At 36.7% G+C, this 23,904-nt stretch overlaps 3 protein-coding genes across 3 annotated transcripts; 2 read left to right on the top strand and 1 right to left on the bottom strand.

Annotated features, from left to right (window-relative positions):
* Nucleotides 1-12,978: 12,978 nt before the first annotated feature.
* LOC112090366 (autophagy-related protein 8a-like) lies at nucleotides 12,979-16,100 on the bottom strand. The gene is made up of 4 exons (XM_024161501.1): nucleotides 16,084-16,100; nucleotides 15,801-15,839; nucleotides 13,164-13,282; nucleotides 12,979-13,073 (listed from the first exon to the last, which is right to left on the bottom strand). The coding sequence occupies exons 1-4, from the start codon at nucleotides 16,098-16,100 to the stop codon at nucleotides 12,979-12,981; spliced, it is 270 nt and encodes an 89-aa protein (XP_024017269.1).
* A 1,002-nt stretch (nucleotides 16,101-17,102) lies between these two features.
* On the top strand, nucleotides 17,103-19,527 carry LOC112090262. The gene is made up of 2 exons (XM_024161502.1): nucleotides 17,103-17,300; nucleotides 17,815-19,527. The coding sequence occupies exons 1-2, from the start codon at nucleotides 17,103-17,105 to the stop codon at nucleotides 19,525-19,527; spliced, it is 1,911 nt and encodes a 636-aa protein (XP_024017270.1).
* A 670-nt stretch (nucleotides 19,528-20,197) lies between these two features.
* Nucleotides 20,198-21,296, top strand: LOC21394445. The gene is made up of 2 exons (XM_024161503.1): nucleotides 20,198-20,270; nucleotides 20,598-21,296. Exon 2 carries the CDS (start codon nucleotides 20,640-20,642, stop codon nucleotides 21,294-21,296), a length of 657 nt encoding a protein of 218 aa, XP_024017271.1. The 5' UTR covers nucleotides 20,198-20,270; nucleotides 20,598-20,639.
* The last annotated feature ends 2,608 nt before the right edge of the window (nucleotides 21,297-23,904 follow it).

Genomic DNA, 23,904 nt, shown 5'->3' on the forward strand with positions numbered 1-23,904 from the left:
TCTTGGGGGTCTTCCGGCGGTCTCCCGGGGTTGTCCTGGGGTGCCCTGGGAGTGTCCCGGGGTGGCCCGGGGGTGCCTCAGGGGTGTTCCGTGGGTATCCCGGGGTTGCCCCGGGTGTGCGCTAGGGCTACCCCGGGGTTCTCTGAGGGGTGTCCCGGTGTTTTCCCGGGGGTTTCCCAGGGGTCTCCCGGCGGTGTCCCGTGGTGTCCCGGGGATGTCCCGGGGTTTCCCCGGGGGGTCTACCGGGGGTGTCCCGTTGGTGTCCCGGGTTGTCCAGGGGGGTGTCCCGAGGGTGTCCCGGGGGTGTCCCGAGGGTGCCCGGGGGTGCACCGGGGGTGTCCTGGGGTTGGCTCGTGGTTGTCCCGGGGTTGTCCTGGGGGTCCGCCGGGGGGTCTCAGTGGCGCCCCGGGCTCGTCCCGGGGGCACCCCGAGCGCATCCCGGGGGCGTCCTGGGGGCGTCCCGGGGCTGTCCCGGGGGCATCCCGGCGGCGTCCCGGGGGGTGTCCTTGGGGTATCCCGCGGGTGTCCCTGGGGTGTCCTGGGGTTGTCCGGGGGGTGTCCCGGGTGTGTCCCGGGGGTGCCCCGTCGGTGCCCCAGGGGTGCCCCGGGGCTCTCCAGGGGGTGTACCAGGGGTTTCCCACGGGTGCCCCGGGGGTTCTAATAACTCTATTAAAATAGAGTTAATTGAGCATTTCCCAGGCTTAAATTATTACCTAGAGGGTAATTAGTACTAGTTTTCTCCTATATTTTGTCTTCTTAATTGTTTTTAGTTATTTGTGTTTCATAAATTCTCTCTCTCGTAATTAGCGTTTAAAAAGAGCTAATTCAGGTGCACTTTGTAGTTAATCTCAGCTTTAAGAAAATGTGGTCGTTTGGAGCTTTGAGCAGCTTTTCATTTTTGGAGTATGAAGGAACCCTAGTCAGCGTTGCTGTGTATTGCTACAGCAAGACAAGCTGGGCCAGACGTGTGTTTTGCTGACTGCTGGACCTGAGCTAGTTAATGGGCTGATTCTGTCCGTGAAGGGTGCTGATTGAGCCACTCATTGGAGGCTTTCTCATGTGTTGCCACGTGGAATTAGGTTACAATAAGTACCTGCGGCTGAGAAGAAAAAAGGTGTCCTTGGTCATATTTTGTAACGTAGAGGCGGCTGAACTTGGAAAAGGAAACCACCTCCATTTCTCTGATCAAGTACCAGCTCCAGTACTGGGAAGAAGAAGAAGAAAACGTCACAGGGTGTTGAACGTGAAGGAAGGACCATTGTTGATGCAGGAAGTGCTAGAAGAAACCTTGGAAAAGGGGGATTCGGATTCTCTCCTTATCACCTTAGTTTTTCTTACTCTCAATACTCTGTTTTATCTTGTTGAAGAACATTTACGTTTCTCTATAAATCTGAACTCGAATCCATATATAACTCTATGAGATTATGATTTGCTGGCTGAGATTGTTGAGTTGTTTAATATTGAAATCATAGTTGATGTTGAATGGATCTGATGATTATTTCTTTGTTTATTCAAGTGAGCTGAATTTGTGCCTTAACTGTGATTGGGAAATCATAAGAGGGGAGTATAGCTTTGATTAGATCTGGGAAGATTTATTTGAGTGGACACAGCTTGAATAGTGCAAGTTCTTAGATCTTGTTTTAAATTTTTGATTCAAATGATATAGGAATATATTGTGTCTTGCATAACCATATGATTTAGAGCTTCATTCTCTGATTTTAGAGTCTAGATTTGCGAAGGGATTTGTGGGATTTAGCTTTAGGATCAGTAGACAGAGGATTGGAAAATCCCTAGTTTAGTAAATCTGGTTAACAAGAAGTCTTCGTTGCTATCCATTGCTGCAGCATTGATAGGAGACCGTTTAGCAATTGTGCGCCACGCACAGTGACTTTGGCCAATTTTATTTGCACATTTTGTTATTAATTAGTTTTATCTTTCTAATTCATTTCTCTTACAGTCAGATTATTATTAGTTTTTAACATCTTAAAATCAACTTTAGTTTTCTTTTTAAAAACTTGAATAGAATTAACTTAGCAATTTGATTTCAAAAACACTCAATCCCTATGGGACGATACTTGGTTAGTCATAATTTTACTACTTGTTGACTCGTGCACTTGCGAGATTCTAGATTCACAATTTTAGGCAACAAGTTTTTGGCGCCATTGCCGGGGACTGTCTTATTTGAATCTTATTGTTAAAGTAATTTACTATTCAAGTATTTTTGTTCATTTTCATCAGAGTTTCTGATTGTTGGCAGGTCTTTGGAACATCTTGTATGCAAGAACCTGAGTTATTCCTTCCTGACCCAGAAATTGAAAGGACTTTGAGAAGGAGAAGAAGCGAGCGGCGAGGATTTGCTCACATACAAGAAATGGCTGAGGAAGACGCTTAGGGGATCTTACTAAATCAGGGGCAGCAGCTTAACGCTCTTGAACCAGCTCAGAGACCATTCGTGGTTGATGACCGTGATCGAGCTATCATGAGATTTTGCAGTCCCGGTTCTTGATGGGCTGAATCCTGTGATTGTTCGGCCAAACGTCCAGGCCCTACACTTTGAACTTAAACCGGTCATGTTTCAAATGCTACAGACTGTGGAACAATTCAGCGATATGGCGATAGACGATCCTCATCAACATTTGAGGTTATTCATGGAAGTTAGCTATATATTCAAGCTACTAGGAGTCCCTCCAGAGACCTTAAGGTTGACACTTTTTCCTTTCTCTTTGAGGGATCGTGCTAGAGCTTGGTTTAATAGCCTACCTGCTGATTCCATTGTTACATGGAATGATATGGCTGAGAAGTTTCTTATGAAGTATTTCCCTTCGACCAAGAACGCCAAGTTGAGAAATGACATTACCTCTTTTCATCAAGGTGATGGAGAGTCAGTTTATGCGGCATGGGAACGATTTAAGGAGCTACTCAGAAAGTGTCCATTACATGGTATTCCCCATTGGATTCAAATGGAGACTTTTTACAATGGTCTCAATGAACAAACGAGAATGATGGTTGATGCAGTAGCTAATGGTCTCTTTTGGCAAAATCTTACAATGAGGGCTATGAGATTCTGGAGAGAATGGCCACAAATCATTATCAATGGCCAACCGAGAGACTACCCACAAGGAAAACACCGGGAGTTCTTGAAGTAGATGCAATTACTGCTCTTTTGGCTCAAATGTCGAATTTGACCAACATGTTCAAAACCATGAACACTTTAACTGGAGTGAATTCTGTCCAGGCCCTCACACTCTCTTGCGTATACTGTGGAGAGGGGCACCTATTTGAGGAATGTCCTTTGAATCCCGCTTCAGCTTGTTATGTGAGTAACTACAACCGCAACAATGCTTACAGCCATCAATACAACCAAGGATGGAGACAACATCCTAACTTCTCTTGGAGTAATCAAGGGGCAGGTTCTAGTGGTGCTCCCCCTTATAATAGACTAGCTTAGCAGTCGGGTTTGCCACAACCAGCTCAACCAATGCAGATTCAAGCCGGTGAAAGTTCAAATTCCATGAATAATTTCTATAAGGAATATATAACGAAGAACGAGGCTAAGATGCAGAGCTATGATTCAACCTTGAGAAGCTTGGAAACTCAAATTGGGCAACTTGCAAATGCTTTAACTAATCGCCCCTAGGGCACTCTTCGAAGCAATACGGAAAATCCTAGGTGGGAAGGCAAGGGGCATTGCAAAGCCATTTAATTGAGAAGTGGAAAAGCATTGGAGCGGCCACAGGAGAAAAACAAGCTAGATGAAGATCCCTCTTCGATCCAAAAGGAAGAAAGGCAGGATGGCCGCATGAACCCTGTACAAAGTCAAGATGAGGTAGAACCTAGTGTTGCTGCAGCAACGCAACAGCAGCACGAAGCCGCAGGAACGTGCCAGAACAGACCACCACCGCCCTTTCCTTAGAGATTTCAGAAGAAACAATAGGACAAGCAATTTGGGAAGTTTCTTGACGTGCTGAAACAACTTCATATCAATATCCCATTAGTTGAAGCTCTTGAGCAAATGCCGAATTACGTAAAATTTATGAAAGAAATTCTTTCCAAAAAGAGGCGTTTGGGTGAGTTCAAGACAGTGGCACTTACAAAAGAGTGTGGGCTGATTTCTCAAAGCACCTTACCACCTAAATTGAAGGACCCATGGAGTTTCACAATCCCATGCTCGATTGGCAACACTTATTTTGGTAAAGCCTTGTGTGATTTAGGTGCAAGCATAAATTAACATTATCCTCTCGTATATAACACTTATATACAATGTTTAAGGTTACATAAATAATCACGGAATTTTCATTTGATATTTATAAAATATTCATAAATATATGCACATAAAATGATGAATAAACTCTTTTATTAATTAAATAATAAAGATCATATTACATCTCATGCTTCTTGGACAGTATTCCCAACAGCCACCCCAATCACTATCCACATATCTAATTAGCTGTACCTCATCTCCTTTCTTGAACCAAACACCAAAATCTGTTGTTCTATTCACAAATCTTAATACTCTTTTTGCAGCCTTGAAGTGTACTTCACTTGGAGCTTGCATAAATCTTGACAACAAAATTGTAGCAAACATATTATTAGGTTGTGTTGCTGTCAAGTATAGCAAACAACCAATCAAACTTCTGTAAATTCCAGTATCAATTTTATCAGTTCCATCTTCTTTGCTTAATTTCTCATTCAAAACCAGTGGAGTGCTAACGTCTTTGTAATTCTCCATGCCAAACTTTTTCAGCACATCTTTAGCATATTTTTCTTGGCTTATGAAAATTCCTTGCTCAGTTTGAAGAAGTTCCATACCAAGAAAATATGACAGTTCTCCCAAATCAGTCATCTCAAACACATTTTGCATTTCTTTTTTGAACTATTGCACTAAAGCAATGTTGCTGCCAGTTATGAGAAGATCATCAACATACAAAGAAATGATTAATAAATCATCACCTGCTTGTTACACATAGAGAGTGGCCTCACTAGGACTTCTTTTGAACCCCAACTACAACAAATGATCATCTATCCTGCTATACCAAGCTCTCGGTGCTTGCTTTAGCCCATACAAGGCATTCTTGAGCTGATACACTTTGTCTTCATTTCCTTTTTTAGAAAACATGGGGGTTGCTCCACAAATATCTCCTCCTTCAAGTAGCCATTAAGAAATGCAGATTTGACATCAACTTGGAAAATCTTCCAATCTTTTTGAGTTGCTAAAGCGATCAACAATCTTATAGTATCATGCCTTGCCACTGGAGCAAAGATGTCAGAAAAATCTACTCCAAATTGCTGAGAGTAACATTTGACAACTAGCCTTGCTTTTAACTTGTCAATAGAACCATCTGGGTTTAACTTAGTTCTGAAAACCCATCTTACACCAATCACCCTTTTATCAGTAGGCCTTTCTACTAGCTGCCAAGTATCATTTTTGTTGATCATATTCAGCTCTTCCTCTATTGCAGCTTTCCAACTAGTTGACTTTATAGCCTCTTCATGATTAGTAGGCTCCACTAAAGCCACATTACATCTCTCATAGGTCTCATCCAGAGGTCTTACCTCTAACAGAGATTTCTTCGTCAGTATCATTCTCAAGATCAAGTTGATCTTCCACGACAGGTTAATCTCCGATGACAGCCACATCTCTTTTAACATGGTTATTGTTTGTAGACTTGGTTTCAGTCTTCTCCCAATCCTAATATGTCCTTCGTCAATCTTTACATCTCTGCTAATAATCACCTTTTTGGATTGCAAGTTGAAGATTCTGTAACCTTTGGCATTGCTATTATATCCCAAAAGAATCCCAACATTTGCCTTCTGATCTAGCTTGCTTCTTTTGACATCAGGAACATGAACATAACAAATACTTCCAAAAATTCTTAGATGGTGAACATTAGGCTTGACTCCATACCAAGCTTCATATAGGGTCTTATCCTTCAAAGCTTTTGAAGGCAGCCTCTTTAACAAATAAACAGCAGTAGAACTGCTTCTGGCCAAAACTTCTTAGGAAGCTTTTTCTCAAACAAAAGACATCTGGCCATCTCCATGATAGTTCTATTCTTTCTCTCACTTACTCCATTCTGCTGAGGAGTATAACTAACAGTGAGTTGATGATGAATCCCTACTTGTTTGAGAAATTCTTCAAATTTTTCACAAGTGTACTCAGTACCATTATCAGTTTTAATCACCTTTATTTTGCAGCCACTTTGATTCTCCACAAGGACTTTGAAATTACGAAATACACTTGAAGCTTCAGACTTTTACTTCAAAATGTACACCCAACACATCCTTGTAAAGTCATCAATGAAGAGAATAAAATATCTGCTACCACCTAAAGAAGGTATTCTCCTAGGACCACAAATATATGAGTGAATGAGCTGTAATTTTTCAGTTGCTCTCCATGCTGAATTTTTTGGAAAAGGCAATTTGCTTTCCAAATTGGCACACATATCATGAATAGCAGGCATATTCTGAACTAGACCTTTGCTAAGCAAGTACTTCAATGATGGGAAATTAAATGCCCAAATCTTTTATGCCAAAGAGATGATTCATCAACCAAACTAGTAAAAGCATGCTTCTTAGATTGCTGCCAGTCCAATTGAAAGCTTCTATTTTTCATTTTGATTGTCATCAACTCATTATCAGCAGGATCTATTATAGTGCATTTCAAATTCTTGGACAACAAGGTATAATTTTTTGCAAGCATTTGCCCAACACTTAATAGATTTTGATCTAACTTTGGCAAAAATATAACATTAAGAATGTATTTGGTACCTGATGGAGTTTCCACAGCAACTCCTTTTCCGTAAACTTCCAAATACTTTCCACCGCCAACTTTAACTTTTGAAGAATATGATCTGTCCAGCTCCTTGAACATGTTGAATTCTAATGTCATGTGATTAGGCATTAACTATCCACCAACTAAGCTTCTGTTGTGCTGTTGGTAGCATAACAAGTAGCAACACAAATTGTTTCTTCTTGTTGCTGATCTTCTGCAACTTGTGCCTACTGTTTTTGCTGCTCCTTTTTGCTTTTACACACCTTTTCCACATGACCAAATTTGTTACATGCTCTACACTGCATTCCAGGCCTATACCAACAATACTTCTCAGTGTGATAAGTTTTTTTACAGTGTGAACATGGAGGGTATTTGCCTTTTTTCTCTCCTGGTTTGCTTGAGCCAGCATCTTTTCTGTCTCCAACAACCTTTTTTCCACCCGAACTTGTATGAGCTTTGCCTTTTTGCTTGGCCACAAAAGCTCCTTCATTATTCTCCTCCATCCTTAATAATCTTCTCTGTTCTGTTGCTTGTAGAGCATTTACAAGCTTTGACAAAGATATTTTGCTAAGATCTTCGGAGTCTTCAAGAAAGGATATTTTTTACTCAAACCTCTCAGGAAGACTCACCAAGACCTTCTCCACCACTCTTTCATCGGCAAGCTTTTCACCAAACAATCTGATATGATTCACAACCTACATAAGCTTGTCAGAAAACTCTTTGACAGTTTATGTATCATTCATCTTCAAAGCCTCAAACTCTCTTCTCAAGTTCAAAACTTGCATTTGCCTTGTTCTGTCACTGCCTTGAAACTCCTCCTCAAGCTTGTCCCAAGCCTCTTTTGTTGTTTCACAAGTCATAATTCTTGTGAATATCACTTCTGACATAGCAGAGTGTATAGGAGACAAGGCTTTGAATTTCTTTGCAACTTCTTTGCTACGTTGCTTTAATTGGACAACTGTTGGACTTTCTCTCAAGGGTAGTGGATCTTTATATGTCTCTACCACCTCTCATAAATCAAAAACTCTCAAATAAGCCTTCATTTTCACTGCCCACATTTGATAATTCTCTCCAACAAACAGAGGAGGTGTAAGGCTAGAAGAACTGCTTGAAGCCATTGAAGAAGAGTTTTTTTTTTTTTTTTTTAGGCTTTTGGTGAGGATAATCTTACTGGTTTTCTCTCAAACTCTCACAGTCCCACAAAGAACAAGTGGGCGCTGATACTAGTTGTTGGATTTTTGAAAGGGCAAAGGATGGAAATGGAAATAGATAATAGATAGAGCAAACTTAAAGAACTAAGAGCAATAGAAGAGCAAAAACAGATGAGCAAAAAATGGATATCAACATGTGTTTTTTGCTTTCTACAGTAACTTCAATACATTATACATACATATATGGAGAGAGATAGAGAGAGCAAGAAGACACGGCCTTCAACAAAACAAAACAAAAATAGATTTTGTCCACAGAAGTAAGGCACTCTCTCATACCATACATCATACCCTCATTAATAAATTTGCTTCACAAACTACAAAAAAAAAGGAAGAAGATGTGACAGCAAATGTGCCACAATCCACCTACTTCAACAGTTAGTTGGTTAGAATGATAGTTCCAAGTTGTTGGAGAAAGGGCATGAGATGTCAGAGCATTGTTTTGGAGAAATTCTCAAGATAGAGCTGTAAGTTTGGACCGGGTTAAACGGACCAACCGGCTTAAGTGTTCGGCTGGGCCGAGCCGACCTAAGTTTCAAGCTCGAAACCCGGCCCGACCTGAATACATTTTAAAATTATTTTTTTAAAAATACCTTTTAAATTTCGGGCTGGCCCGGCCCTATGCCTATCGGGCTTTAGGGTCGGGCTGGGCCAACCATCCTCCTTTAAAGGCTGGCTCGACTTGACCCGAAATTTCCATTTGCGTCTTTAGTCCTACTTCGGGCGGCCCGAACTTTCACCTATTATTGGAGAAAATCCGGTAAGGGACCTTTGCGGTCCAATAATAGCAATGTGAGATCCAGCAAAATGATGGGGTCCTATACGTATAAATAGCTATTTATATGTATGTAAAACCTTAAAAGTAAGTACAACATATGTGTAAGGGAATTAATAGTTCTAGGACACAATATCAAATGAAAATCTCTCTAATATGATATGAAAAATTATTTCTCTTACATAATATTAACAATTGACCAAGCAAATAGAAATCATATACACATCTTTATGTGTTTATTTTATAGATGAGTGCAGATAAATCATTACTATTAGAAATAGTTATAATTATAAAAAGAAGGGTTATTGACACAAATGATTCCCAAACTATTTCGTAAGTGATAGTTTAGTCCCCATTATTTTTTTTTTACAAATCGATCCTTAACCGTTTAAAACAAGTACAATCTAGTCCTTTCTGTCTAGATCCGTCCTAAAACTAATGGGAGAAGCTCACGTCCTTAACTTGGGGTATATGTGTAAAAACACATCCTTAGTTGATTTAGGGGTGGTTTATACGGTGGAAGAATAGAATTTGGGGTTGAAATTGGGGGAAATTGCTCTATAATTGCTCTGTAATTGAGAGTCTAAATTAAAATTTAGACAATCACATAAAAGGCCTAAATTACCCAATATGTCTCCACCATCTTTCCACGATGAATCAACGTAAACCAGGAAAAGAAAGTGAAAAACTCATGACGGAAGAGAAAAGAGAGCCGCCGTCGATTTCGGCCACCTCCGGCTAACCGACCATGAATTGAGACTGGACACAGAGGGCCCATGAGCTGATCTACAAAACCCCCCTCACCTCGCCGCCCGATTCGCTGCCGATCGGTTGAAATTTCAGTTTAAAATTTCCGGCCACAACACCTTCTAACGCAGATTCCGGCGCCGTCCGACGTCCAATCCTCCGACAAGTGGTGTATTTAGACTCCTCTCGTCGAGCTGAACAAATCCATACCAAGTTTGCCGTCATTGGTCGCCGGAATAGTTCCGACCATCTCCGATTAGATTTTTGGCAATTTCGTCCTTGGTCGCCGGAAGAGTTCAAGTGGGCAATTTCGTCTTTCCACAAACAATATGGGTCACGTGGGTGATCATGTGGGCTTCTCCCGTTAGCTTTTAGACAGATCTTGACAGAAATGACCAGAGTACACCTGTTTTAAACGGTTGGGGGTCAACTTGCCAAAAAAGACATTAGGGACCAAACCGTTACTTACTAAATAGATTGGGGACCATTTGTGCCAATAACCCTAAAAAGAAAACCAAAATCAAAGTGTGTGTTTGGAACCATTTTTAAAAATGGTTTTTATGTATTTCGAGAAGCAAAAGATGAAAATGAAAACGTAATGACGTTTGTTTAGCAAATGTTTTGAAAGCGAAAACAATAAGAATAGTTTTTGTGAAAGAATTAGAAAACAGTTGAAAGTTATTTTTATTTTTCTGTTTTTAATATTATAATATATTAATTAATAAATACGATTTCACTTTTTTATTATACTCAAAATGATATCTTAAAAAACTAACAAAACGTAACTTTAGAATCGATCTCAATATTATTCTCAAAACAATCTTTTTTATATTTTTTTATTAAAAAAATTATTTAAAAACTAATTCTAAACGTATCTAAAAGTTCATGAAGACAATCTCTCAACTGTAGTCAGTTACTCTCTTCAAGCCGTAACCATAAAGAGTTCCGCAAATACCAAATCAACAACAATCAAACGCAAAATGAAGTAGCAATTTAAGTCAAGAGCTAACAAATTCCCAAAAAAAAATTAAAAATAAAAAGAGTTTAAAGATTTTTTTTTTTAATAAGAAACTCAGACCTTTATTGGGAATAAAAGCTAAAAGGTACAAGGGTATGAGGGGGAAGTTGGGTGAGATATCCACCAACACCTTAGAACTAAACAAAAGCAACAAGAATGATTAAACAAACAAAACTAACAAAAAGATAAATAAATAAAAACAATACAAAAATTTCACCCAAACCTAACTAATTATATCCTTCCAACTTAATGCAGAATCTGTCGAAACGGAAAGTGATGGCAAAAATTTTGCTTTCTCAAAGAGATCCTCTTTTTTCAATTCCTTCTCTTCGAAAAAAGTCTTTGATCTCTTTCCAATTAAATCACCTAAAGAATAGCACGGTTAAATCATAATGAAGAAACAGATGATCAGCTGATTTCTCATTCTTCCTGCAAGGGGGCGGGGCGAGACGGGTTTTCCGCACACCCACACCGCCCTGCAGTAGGACCCGCCCTGCACTAACCCGCCCCACCAAATTAACGGGGCAGGGGTGGGTCAAAATCCAATGGGCCGTGGGACGGGGCGGGTCCTACCTGACCATGAAAAAAATGGATCGTTTTAAAAACAAAATGATTAGTACAAATTCCTATAAAATGACCGAAGATATGGCCCGTTCGGTTCGTTAATTTGAGTTTTTAATTCGAGTTGATATGTGATGTTGTGTGAGAGTTTTTTACTATAATAAAAAAGTTAAATATGACTGTTTCTGAAAGCTGTTTACTGTAACAAAATTCAAATTCTAAACTCGAATCAGCGAAAAAAACGGAACCACTAATGTCAAACTTTCTTTTTTTTCTCCCTTTACCACAATTCTTGTCCACATTCATTTTTCTTGCATTGACAAAACCTTGTTGTCATTAAATTTTTCCTATTTTAGTTTTTTTTCGGGTAGAAAACGTATCTATTTTTGTTTTATTGACTCTCTTGATTGATTGCATTGTATCTTCGTAATCTCCACTTTCTCTATCTAAAATGCTATTGCTTTCTAATTTCTCCCTCTAGAATCCAGAGACACTCTCTCGAAAAATTCTCCATTTGAAGCTAGCCATTTCTCTTTCACTACATATGTACACATAGAGTACTTTCTCTCCCTAGAATCAAAAGGGAATGTGTGTTTGTCTAGGAAATTTTTTAAAGCCACGATTCCTCAGTTTTTTTTTTTTTTTTTAGAACTAAGTTTGAGAATTAGAATGAAGGTAGGGGTGGCAATTCGTGTTAACGGGTCGTATTCGTGTCGTATTAAATCTCTCAGTTGACATGAATAGATTTGAGACGAACACGACCGTTTATTAATCGTGTCAAAATACAAAACCCAAACACGACCTGTTTATTAACGGGTTGACACGACACGACACGATTAACCCATTTATTAAACAGATCGTAAACGTGTCGTGTCAACCCGTTGATTACCTGCCAACATGTTTATGAAACAGGTCGTAAACGTGTCGTGTCAACCCGTTAATTACCTGTCAACACGTTTATGAAACAAGTAATTAATGGGTCGTATTAACCTATTTTTGAACCTATTTCTGAACATGTTTCTCAACCTGTTTAACACGATGTAGAGACATTACATAATCTAAGTTCAAAATTAAAACAAACACATGAAAGTCTCTCACAAATTAAAAAATAAACACATAAAAGTCTCATAAATTAGCAAACAAAAATACATGATTAATAATTAAACATTTAAATAATTTGTTGCAATGGGGGAACTCCAAGTACATCATTACGTTCAGGAGAAGTTGATCCCTGTGAGAAAGGCTCCGCTTCTTTCAATGAAAAGTTGAAGATATCTTGCAATGAAAAGGTGAAGATATCTTGCAATGAAAAGTTGAAGATATCTTGCGTAAGATCCCCACCTCTTCATTGAAATCTACACGAAAATAAATATATATAGATACAAGTTAGTTCAAAATCAATATAGGAAATATACATAATTTAAATAAGTTTGAAACCACCTTTGTCTCCGTATAATCAATCTCTGGTATAAACAAGTACTTCAACTGTCTTCGTTTTAAGTGAGCTACGAAATGAATCAAGAACTCAAAGTGTTTAACATTTTAATTCAAATGTAACACAAATATTTCAAAGAATGAGGGGAATTTGAAAAAAGTGTAAACAATCATTTCGACGACCAGCAAAGAAACCAAAATTAGTCGGACAATGAAAGGTTTTATTCGACTTGGATAGTGGAATAAAACAGAAACTTCACAAAGCTTTATTCATGCATAAAATGACTAACAACGAAATATTTCCAGCATAGAAGTATAGATACAATTGTTATTAACAGTTGAGTAGCATAAGAAGAGTAATTCTCGGAGTTGCGCGAGCGTAAACAGGAGCGAAAGCAATTAATATACACAGTTTCATAGCGCTTGTTTAAAGTCTTATTTACAAACTTTCACCCTGACTTACTCAGAATGATCCAAAAGTGTTCTCTCCGTTGTACGTCATGTAGAGAAAACCATCCTCGTCCTTGTGTTCCTCGTAGATTGCAGACATCATAGCAGCTACAAATGAAATAGAATGTGTTAAGGAAATCGTTTCACATAATTGCGATGACAGGAGTAAGTTGTATTTTTACAAGCTACTTTTCTCACCAGTAGGTGGCAAAATGTTCTTCACAAATATAAAGATGGCCTTCTCAGCACCGAGTTTTATCCTCTTACGGACCACATACACAAATTGCCCAACAATCAAATCAGCAGGAACCAGATATATGTGCCCATAATCATTCAAAAACTTAGTAAAGCACCAATATAGGATATCTTAACACAGTTACCGTAGCCCAAAATCTTCGCTCACGAGAAACCACAAATTTGCCTTCAACAAGGGAAGAAACACATACCCCTTGTTTCATAATTAGTACAAACTTCATACAAGGGAAAAAAAAAAACTTCTATACACTTTCTGATGATCTTGTGCGTATGATACACATGAAAACTCTTGCACAAACTTCATATACATAAATACATTATTTAATCGTGTTTCACGGATTCGACTTGATTTTGACCCGTACCTATTTAAGAAAAACCCAAACCTATTAATTTCGTGCGGATTTTGAATCGTATCGTCGTGTCGCTACTCGGATTGTCAGCCCTAATCTCTCGTCGGGAAGAGACAGAGAGAGAGCAGAGGGGCCCATGTGCAAGAGGGGGTGGGGAATATTTCTGAGAAGAGGCACGAGAGAAAGAGAGAGAGGAGTGGTGGGTCCCACGTGAAAAAAGAGAGAGGGAAAGGCGTGGGTCTTACGTGTAAGAGAAGCACAGGGTGTTTTTAAAAAAATATTTTTTTTATTATTTTTGTATTATTATTATTCTGTTTATATATTTTAAAGTTATTTGTGATCGATTTTATTTATTTTAACATTGTTTTATCTTAAATTTTCAACTCTCTTGTGATAAAATTATTATAAATAATTTACAAATACTAAAATCAATTAAAATCACAGTTAAATAAAATAAAATAAAACACATTAAAATAAAATAAAATCACTCTTTATTAAACAAAACTAAATGAAATTAATTTCAAATGTAATAATGTAAGTGGGCACGTATCTCCATAAAATTCATCAAAGAAAAGAAAAAAAATTGAATAAATTATTTCTAAAATGAAAGTAAAAAAATTAACCCCTTAAAAAAAATAAATTATTTAAAAATTATTTAATTTTTTTATAAATTATTTTATAAATAAATCATTTATAAAATTTTTTAAATTATTTATAAGTTTTTTTTGTCTTGTAATTCATATCTTTTTTTATTTTTATTTTTTTATGTTCTTTTTTCCATCCTTTCTTTTTTTTTAAAAATAATGTCTAAAATTATTATTTTAAATGAATCCGCGCTAAGATAAAGATAAATGCTTCTTGAAAAAGTTTTTAATCACTTTAAGTCTCGTTCAGTTTATTAATTTAGGTTTTTAATTTGAGTTAAAATATAATTTTATGTGAAAATTTTTTATTATAACAGAAAAAATTTAATTTGACTTTTTATAAAAGTTTTTAAGTATAATAAAATTTGAATTGAAACTCGAATTAGAAGGTTGATTTTGGCGCGAAACTTCTCGAGAAAGTTTTTATCACTTCATAGTCTCCTCTCCACATTAGGGATTTCAAATCGGTACTAATTCTTCTTCTTCTTCTTAGTTCAACGATGTCAAATTTCTCAGACCAGCTCGAAGAAATCAAAACCCTAATTTCTTCAGGCACCACCAACAATCCCTTGGCTTACTCGACTCTCTTGTATCTCCAAGAGCAGTCCACTCACAGCCCTGCTCCGTTCCAGGCCCTAGCTCACAGTATTCCGATCCTAATCCCGCCAATCGTCGCCGATGTTCACAATCAAGACGAAGAAATGTAATTGCAATTTTGAAATTTGGTTTTACTATTTTCTTTCGGATCTGTTTGTTTCCCGATATATTTTTGGATTTGTAGATTGAATAGCGGCATTGATGGAAAAATCGGTAGTATGAATTTAAAGAAATTTTCAATCGATACATGGGGATTTTTTTTTTTTTTTTGGGTAAAAATCTCTCATTTGTAAAAATATACATGCATGCTTATTTATGAATTCTTTCATAGTCATTTTACACAAATATAGATAAAATTTGGAGAATTTTAATATTTGCTTTTACCTACTCAGGGAATGAGGAATTGAGTAGATTTCTTTTCTTTTCCTTTTTTTTTTTTTTCAGTGCAGGACAGGCGTTGAAATGTTTGGGATTCATGATGTATCATCCATCCCTTGTTGCCGCGATTTCGAGTATGTATTGTCACAATTTATCATTTTTACTTCTATGGTTTCTGTTAGTAATTCAAATCCCTAATCCTACTATCCAAGAGCAAAAGGGAAAATAAAAATGAGAAAAAAAACAAAAATAAACAAAGCACACACATAGGATTTATGCTTCTCATCGATTAAGTTGGAATTGGGATGGAGTTTTGTTTGAGAAATGGTTTGTGAGTTTTGAGTATTAACTGGTCTCTAATGGGTTTTGAGAGCGATACAATTTGAGGAAGTGGTTTGTGTGCATTGTTGATTATAATACATTTCTGTGCTTGTTAATTTGTTACTCCTCAAATTTTAAATCCAAAGTAGTTGTGCTTAAAAGAAACCAAGCCAAGCAGTCATATTGTGTATTTGCTTGTCCATCACTGACGACGCGTTTTGTGCAAACTGACCTTAGCTCAGTTGGTAGAGAGGACTGTAGTTGGTTAATATTACCATCAGATATCCTTAGGTCGCTGGTTCAAATCTGGCAGGTCGGATTCTTTTTTCCTTTTCTACAATGCGTTTTGTGCTGTTATGTTATTTTATTTATTTATTTATCTTTTCATGTGTCATAGTGGAGGGAGCCAATTTGGTTTTGGAGTCACTGGTTAAACTCATCACAACCACGAAAATGAAGGTACTAATTTTATTCTTAAATGAAATTATTTACTAGAGTTTCTTTTTTTATTTTTATTTTTTATTTGATGATTGATTTGAAGGTCTTATGTAATGCTTGCAGTCAGTTTGTAACTTGGGAGTATGGTGCATATCCATCCAACAATTCAATGAGCCAGTACTTGTTTCTCATTTCAATTTTCTGTTGCAAGCAATTGTCCATGGCCTTGACAATCCTTTTGGTTCCTTGTCAACAAGTTTTGAGTCCATGCAGGTAGAAGCATTTTCCAAGCCACGTGATTTTTTTCCACGCTCTCCACTGCAAATAGTTAAATATGAACACGCATTCCCATTATGAGAAAATTAACTAGGCAGGCATATGGTTATTACTTGTGTCGTGTCTTGTTGCATTATATATCTTGTTGCATTATACTTTATAATAATCAATATAACAGCCTTCTATTTTCCTATTTCCAAAATAAGTATTGGGCTATTTCTTCCTAAAAGTTCTTGTGAATTCATGCTTTGCAGTCATGTTGCCATGAAAATTCACTAGTATTTTCCGCTCACATGTTATCATGACAGGCTGTGATGAGGTTAGCAATTCAATTACATGAGAAGATGAGAGATTTCTCTCATGTATGGGCTCCACCAATTTATAGAAGACTTCTCAGCTCTGATAAGAGAGAAAGAGATGTGTCAGAAAGGTGTCTATTGAAGATTAGATCTCTAATAGTTCCCCCTTCATCAAATCTCTCTAAGGTACGGATAAAAATGGTTTCTGTTATTATCTGTCTTATTTTGCAATATGAAAGCCTCGAGAATCTAGAAATTTACTTTGAAAGAGGAAGGGAACAGAGCTGGAAGAATTATATGTAGTTGTTGGTCCATTATTTAACCACAGAAGAAAATGATATTAAAATGAAAACTTAGGCTTCGAGCTTTCTCTCTCTATTTTTGTGCGAGTGCGTCTCATCTATATTATTAGACAATATCAATCTAAGGTCACAAGTATCTTCCTTATGGTTATTCAATGTTGATGGTCATCTCAGAATTTCTGATTGCATCTAATGACATAGTACATGGCTCATTATTTTGTTCGTGATCTCGCTATATACTTTTTTGTTCTCTCCTAAACAGGCACTTGTAAAAGATATGAAGCAAACATTGCTTACAAGGATGAAAATTTTACTTAATCGTGGTATGAAAATTCAGACCATTCGTGCATGGGGATTGTTTATCCAGTTACTGGGATCCTATGCATTGAAGAACAGGAAATTAATTAATGACATGCTTAAGATCCCCGAGTATACATTTGCGGACCATGATCCACAACTTCAAATAGCTTCACAGGTATTCCAAATTGTTGATTGTGCTTTCCTACACCACCAGTTATATATATGTATTTCTTCAATACAGTCGGTTGCTGTACAATATTTGTTAGAGAAATCTAGATGTCTTAGAGTCATTTCTTTAGTCACATTTCACTTTTGTGGTGCTTTTTTTGAGACAAATTTTGTCATCTAAGGCAAGTTATTTCGTTTGACCGTTTGAATCACAATTCAAACTTTTTGCTATAGTGTTTTTCCTCACAAAAATTCAAATTCAACTTTTTCTGTTACAGTATTTTCTCTCAGATATATTCACTTTTCAACTCAAGTTCTTAACTTAAATGAGCGAAACGAACGGGACCTTAGTGACTTATGTGATTGAATATTGAGGTGATAGCGACAAACCAAGAAGGCTATAACTGATAAAAACTACATTAATCCTATGTGATTAAGTGTTGTGGTGCTCTTATGGAACTATTTAAAATTGTAATGATCCTTGTAATTTTTTAACATGGTTAGATGCACTAACACTGCAGGTTGCATGGGAAGGCCTAATTGATGCACTAATTTCCCCTGCAATATTACCTTATAAGAGGAATGCATCTGTAGAGAATGGTTGCTGTGAGCGAATGGGAATATCTAAATGGGAAAATAGTGACATCCAAGCAAATGGATTTTCAAAAAGTGTGAAGTTGATTATGAAGCCTCTAATAGGCGTCATGTCGAGTAAATGTGATGCATCGGTTCATGCTTCATGCTTCAACACGTGGTGTAATCTATTACATAAATTAGACTCCTTTGTAAATTGTTCCCCAGTGAAACAGCTGGTATTAGAGCCTATTTATGAAGCAGTTTTTCAAACTGGTCCTGATTGTAAGAGCATCTGGTTGTGGAACCAGTGCATAGATTTTCTCAATGCCTCAATTTTAGCAAAGTGTAGAGATGTGAACAAGGAGACATCTGGTCTGGAGAGCCATCATTTGTCAGGTACAGCCTCCATAACTGAAACTTTCACAAAGTGCTCATGGAAGCGGCGGTATCCTATTAAATGGTTGCAATGGGAACTGACTCATTTGGACTTCCATTTGAAGATTATTTACATTCTAATCAATCAAGCCTCAAAGACATCTTTCTCTCGGGATAAAAGAAGTTTAGCATATGCCGCCTCCTTAAGGTTATTTAGATCTGTTTCAAAAGGAGTCCAAATGGAGTTGAAAAAGTCATCCACTACTTTTGATGTTATTCTGTTGGGTTTGACTTCAATTTTAAAATTTGTGAAGGATTTATGTGAAGAAACTTCTGAAGGTAGTGATAGAGATGACTTACATGGTATTTCACTTCAGCTCATAGAGATTGTCAGCGAGGAGATAGAACCTGCTATGTTGGGTTCTCCTCTTTACAAGATGGCATTAGATCTCAAGTATATTGAAAGCCAGAGTGTTGCTGATGAGACTAGAAATGCAAAATTTTTAGAGATGTGCTCTATAACTTATATGGATATGGTTTCACCAACAGTTTATTTGACTGTGCTCTACTTCTATGTCATGGCACAGTCAAATTTGAACACTTCCAATGCTGATTTCATGCTGAAGGCAATAGAAAAGTATTTTAAAATTCTATTATTATCTTATGACCCCCTAGAAAATTTCATCATCACTGTTGGATTATTGTTTAAACTCTCAGGGCTAAGCTGTTTAAGGATGTGGTCAGCTTTAGCAAAAGGTCTGAAAGATTGCATAGGCGATATAAAGAATATTTTGTCATTTACAATGGATCACAGAAGTGCTTGCATTGCCACATGCAACTTTTTATGCTACCCATTCGTCATATGCCATTTGCACTGGAAAGATTTGATATCAGCAAAGATCAGTGGCTCCTTGGAAGATTCTCATGTTCCACTACAGGAAAAGCTTGAGTTGGAACAAGTTATTGAACTGTGGAAGTCACTTTATGGCTCTCTCTTTGAGTGCTTCATCACTAATAAGTTTTCTGAATATCTATGTAATATGTTAGATGGGTGGCTTAACAAGTACACAAGCATGTTTGAGTCTGCCAATGAGCTTGAGGCAAGCCATAAGGACCTACATCTTGATAACATTTCCTTTTATGGGAGTATTGTGATTTTTGTTCTGGAAAAGTCGAAATCTTCAGAATTAAGACTGGATACGAACGACTGTCATATGAGTAACACAAGCGAGTTCAAGATATTGTCCGGCATGAACAGTCGATTGACATTGGCTATTAGGTAGGTGCAAACGTTGCTGCCCCTAATTCCATAATCTATGCGCATTTACCACTGCCTAATATTTTCTTTGATTTTATTAGATATTCTGTAGAGCTGATATTTTGATTAGTGGGAATATAAATCTAGCAGTAGTTTACCATTTTAAAAGTCCTAAATGAGCTTTCAGTCTGAAGGATTGATGACGACTATCTCAGACAAGTTTCGTTTTCCTTTTCTCATCTTCGATATCATCTAAAATATTTATGAAAAGATGCCTTGTATATGTGATTCACAGTAATTTTCTCAACTTGGGGTTAGGGAAACTAGAATAACCACCCTTGCGATACTAAATATATAAGAAATAAATTTGATTCATCATTCATGTATTTGAAGACTTGCCCAAAAATAATGTCGTTATCTGAAAGTTTTTATTTAAAGAATTGGTTTATTAGTTCAATCAATATAAGCTAGGGGCAGGATATTGTTCTATACGTGTCTTTTGTCTCTTTCAATTGTCACTTATCATGTTTTGTATGGCATTGTACAGCTTTATGAGGTTGCTACAGACAAAGACAGGAAAAGACCATAATCTTGATATGGCCTCTGGGTAAGTTAGGTTAGCCATCTCGTACCCCTCATTTTTGTACTATTACATTTTTAATTTCATCCCATCTGTCTCCCCTGTGGATGGAATTCAGGTTTTATTCCGCATTGGCACACTGCATCAGTTGCCTTCACTTAAAGCAAGATATTCTGTCATTCGTTGAGGTTTGTATGTCTCATATGATTTAGCATGCTCCCTTTGAATTTTCCTGGTCACATGAAATTAAGATATGTGTGCGCACATATATATATATATATATATATATATATATCTCATATGTCAATGTCTCTCTCTCTCTCTCTCTCTCTCTCGACACACACACATACACAACATTGTACCAATGTGACAATGGATTTTTTTTTCTTTTTTTTTTTTTTTTTTTTGCTGGATAAGTTTTGAAGAATTTCATTACAAAACTTCAAATCCTAGTTTTTATTTTCAATTTATGCTTCTGGTTCAGCAATCTAGTTTTCCTATTTATTTCCTTTCAGATATTCTCCTCTCCATTGCTCCAATGGCTGGCACAAATAGAGATGCAAGATGAGAGCATCAATCATAAATTTCAACTCATATGGACGGAGACCATGAATTGTTTGAGGAGAAGTGAGCCGCCATTAATCTTTGATTCGGCTTTTCTCAAACTCCAATCGCCTCTTCTTGAGAAAACTCTGGCTCATCCCAATCCAACCATTTCAGAGCCAACCATATCCTTTTGGAATTCAACATATGGTGATCAGATTAGGTTGGATTATCCTCAAAACTTGCTTCATGTCTTAGACAAGCTAACAAGAAATGGAAGAATAAACCTTCACAAGAGAAGCCCGCCATTTCTTAAAAGATGTGATTCTGGATTAGGAGCCAACACTCCCCCAGAAAAATTCACGGAAAATGCAACAGATAACAAGTCTTCAAAAAGGATAGAGTTATTGAAGGATACCATGAATCATACTAAGCACAAGGACAAGGCATGTTTAAACTTGAAAAGGAAGAGGTTAGAATTAACCGAGCATCAGAAGGAAGTAAGAAGGGCTCAGCAAGGAAGGGAAAGGGATTGCGGAGGACACGGCCTAGGTGGAATCCGAACTTACACTAATGCTGATTTTTCGCAAGGGAATGCTGCTGATTCACAAGACAGCCAAGAGATCTGGAATTTGGAATCTATACTGAACATGTCAAAAAAAGCCAGTTAAATTTCTTCATGTGGAATTCCATGATGAGTTCTCCACTCTAGCCGTTTTACTATTTCCTCCAATGACATCTTTGACCTCAGTTATTACGCCTGTTGTTGTAATTTATCCCCTGTTTATTTCTACCCTGTATGTGTAACCATATTCCATACTCTTGAATGATTTGACCTAACATGTCAATGTATCTATGTTGAGTTAAGAACAGGTTTTCATCTGAACACCGGAAAACCTGTTCTTAACTCAACATATATACATTGACACGTGTTGAGGATTTGGTGCTTCTGGGTAGCTTGGAAGGGGTTAGGCTGAATGCGAGTTTGTTAGATAGATGGTTTGGCATCTTGAGGGTCGTGGACTGTTTTCAAGTCTTACTTCAACTTCATGATTGACATTCATTCTCTTTTTGATTTAAAATTCTAGGATTATTATCACTAGTACTCATTGAATGTTAGGGTCATTCTCGGTTTGTCCATGAACTTTAAAAATTTTCATTTTACTCTATAAACTTTAAATTGTTCTCACTTAATCATTTTTGTTGTAATTTCTGTTAAAAATTGATAGAAAAAAAGAGAGTAATGCAATCGCGTGGTATTTCTATTTAAATTTCTGTTAGAAACAAACATATAAGAACCACATGGTAACACTTAACTTCCTTTTTTTCTATTTGATTTTTAACAGAAATTGAAATAGAAGGGGTTAAGTGAGAACAATTTAAAGTTTAAAGGGCAAAGTGAGAGTTTTTAAATTTCAAAGAACAAACCGAAAATGACTCTAATGTTCAAGGGCACTAGTGATAATAATCTAAAATTCAAGAAATTATTCAGTACATTTGGTGTATCACGTCATATTACTTATGTGATACACTCGGCCAATGAGATTGCATCATTTAGTACACCCGTCTAATAAGTCCCCCACTTTTATTTTTCTCTTTCCTAATATGTATTTGCATTGAATATCTATTAGGAAAGAGAAAAATAAAAGTGAAAAACTTATTGGATGGGTGTGTTAAATGATATAATCTCATTGGTCAGGTGTACTACATAAACAATATGACGTGGCAGTGTACTGAATAATTCCTCCTAAAATTATCATTTTATTTGGAAAGCCTCGAGTCTTAATAAAGTTCAGGTGTTTAATTGGCTACTTGTTTATAGTAAAACTTAACACGTTATTTTTTGCAAAGAAGAAAGCCTCATTTATTTTGGTCTCCTAATTAGTGTGTTCTTCGTAGAAAAAATGGCGAAATTGTTGATCTATTCCTATATTGTCCCTTTTCCCTGTGCATTTTGTAACGAGTTTTACCTGACTTTGAAGTTTCATGGGTGATCCCAAAAGCTGTTGCGGAAATCTTCAATGGTGATCTTGTGGATAGTAGAAGGAGAAGACTTTGGAATGTTGCTACCTGTGTTACTTGGGCTCTTTGGTTAGAGAGGAGCAATCGAATTATTGAGGACACAGAGGAAGATGCTAATGTAGTTTGGGACGTAATTAAGTTTTGTGTGGCTTTATGATTGTCTCAAAATTTTATTTTTATTTTATTTTATTATTATTAGTTTTTTAAGTAGTATGGTTGTTTCAAGTTAAAAGGCCTCACTGCTCATTCCTTTTCGGATTTGCTTAGAGGATGGGATTTAGTTCTTCATTAGATTTGTGTTTTGTTTTTAGCTTGTTGCTGGTGCCTTTGTTTGTTTAAGTGGACGCCTTGTCTCCTGTCATACCCTTGTTTTAATCTTTTTTCCAATAAAATTTTGTTAAGATTATCAAAAAAAAAAAAAAAAAAAAAAGAAGTAAAGAACAGGTTTTCATCTCGGTTAGTTTGTTAGCACACTCTGAGAACATGATATGTTGTTGAACATATAACAATGAGATACCATTATCTAAAAGCTTATGCTTTTATTCTATAGGTCAGATTGGTAAGATCAGACGATCCGCCTTCTACAATACCATATTGGCCTCTACCAGTATAACAAGTGGAGCTTTCTTTTATGTATTTGAGTTTTACTAACCGGGTAAATAGAGCATTTGTGAGTACTTAAATTCATGACAAGAAAACTCTTTTCATGCTTCTTCAATTTATACGGGTTAATATGACCGTATTTTTGTTCACGATAAGAAAACTACTTGAAAATCCATCCCATTGTCATCCTTAGTACAATAGAGGCTCACTATTGAGCGCATCATGTGAGAAATTATCCCTTGTAGGATCCTTTGATTGTCTACAAGAAATCCAATTAATTCAGAAAATAATTTTGTAGATATTATAGAACGACAATGAGTGGAAATATGTAGCTGTAATACTAGTCAGCAATATCATTTCCAATGGATTGTGAGCAATATTCTTTCAATTTATATTATTATTTTTGCTGACATGCAAAAGTTGTCAATGGGCAATTTAATGATGATAAAGAGTCTGCGTTTAGAATTCGTTTCAAAATGATTTTATTTTTTTATATGAAAATGAAAATAAAAACGTTGCGTTTAGAACTCGTTCCAAAATGATTTTATTTTTTATATGAAAATAGAAATGAAAACGTTTTCAATCGCAGACAGAAATTATTTTTGAAAATGTGTTTGGTAGTTTTATCAAGAGTTTATTTTCAGTATAAAAAAT

Source organism: Morus notabilis, unplaced genomic scaffold, assembly GCF_000414095.1.
Source record: "Morus notabilis unplaced genomic scaffold, ASM41409v2 Scaffold50, whole genome shotgun sequence".
NCBI classification, from domain to species: domain Eukaryota; kingdom Viridiplantae; phylum Streptophyta; class Magnoliopsida; order Rosales; family Moraceae; genus Morus; species Morus notabilis.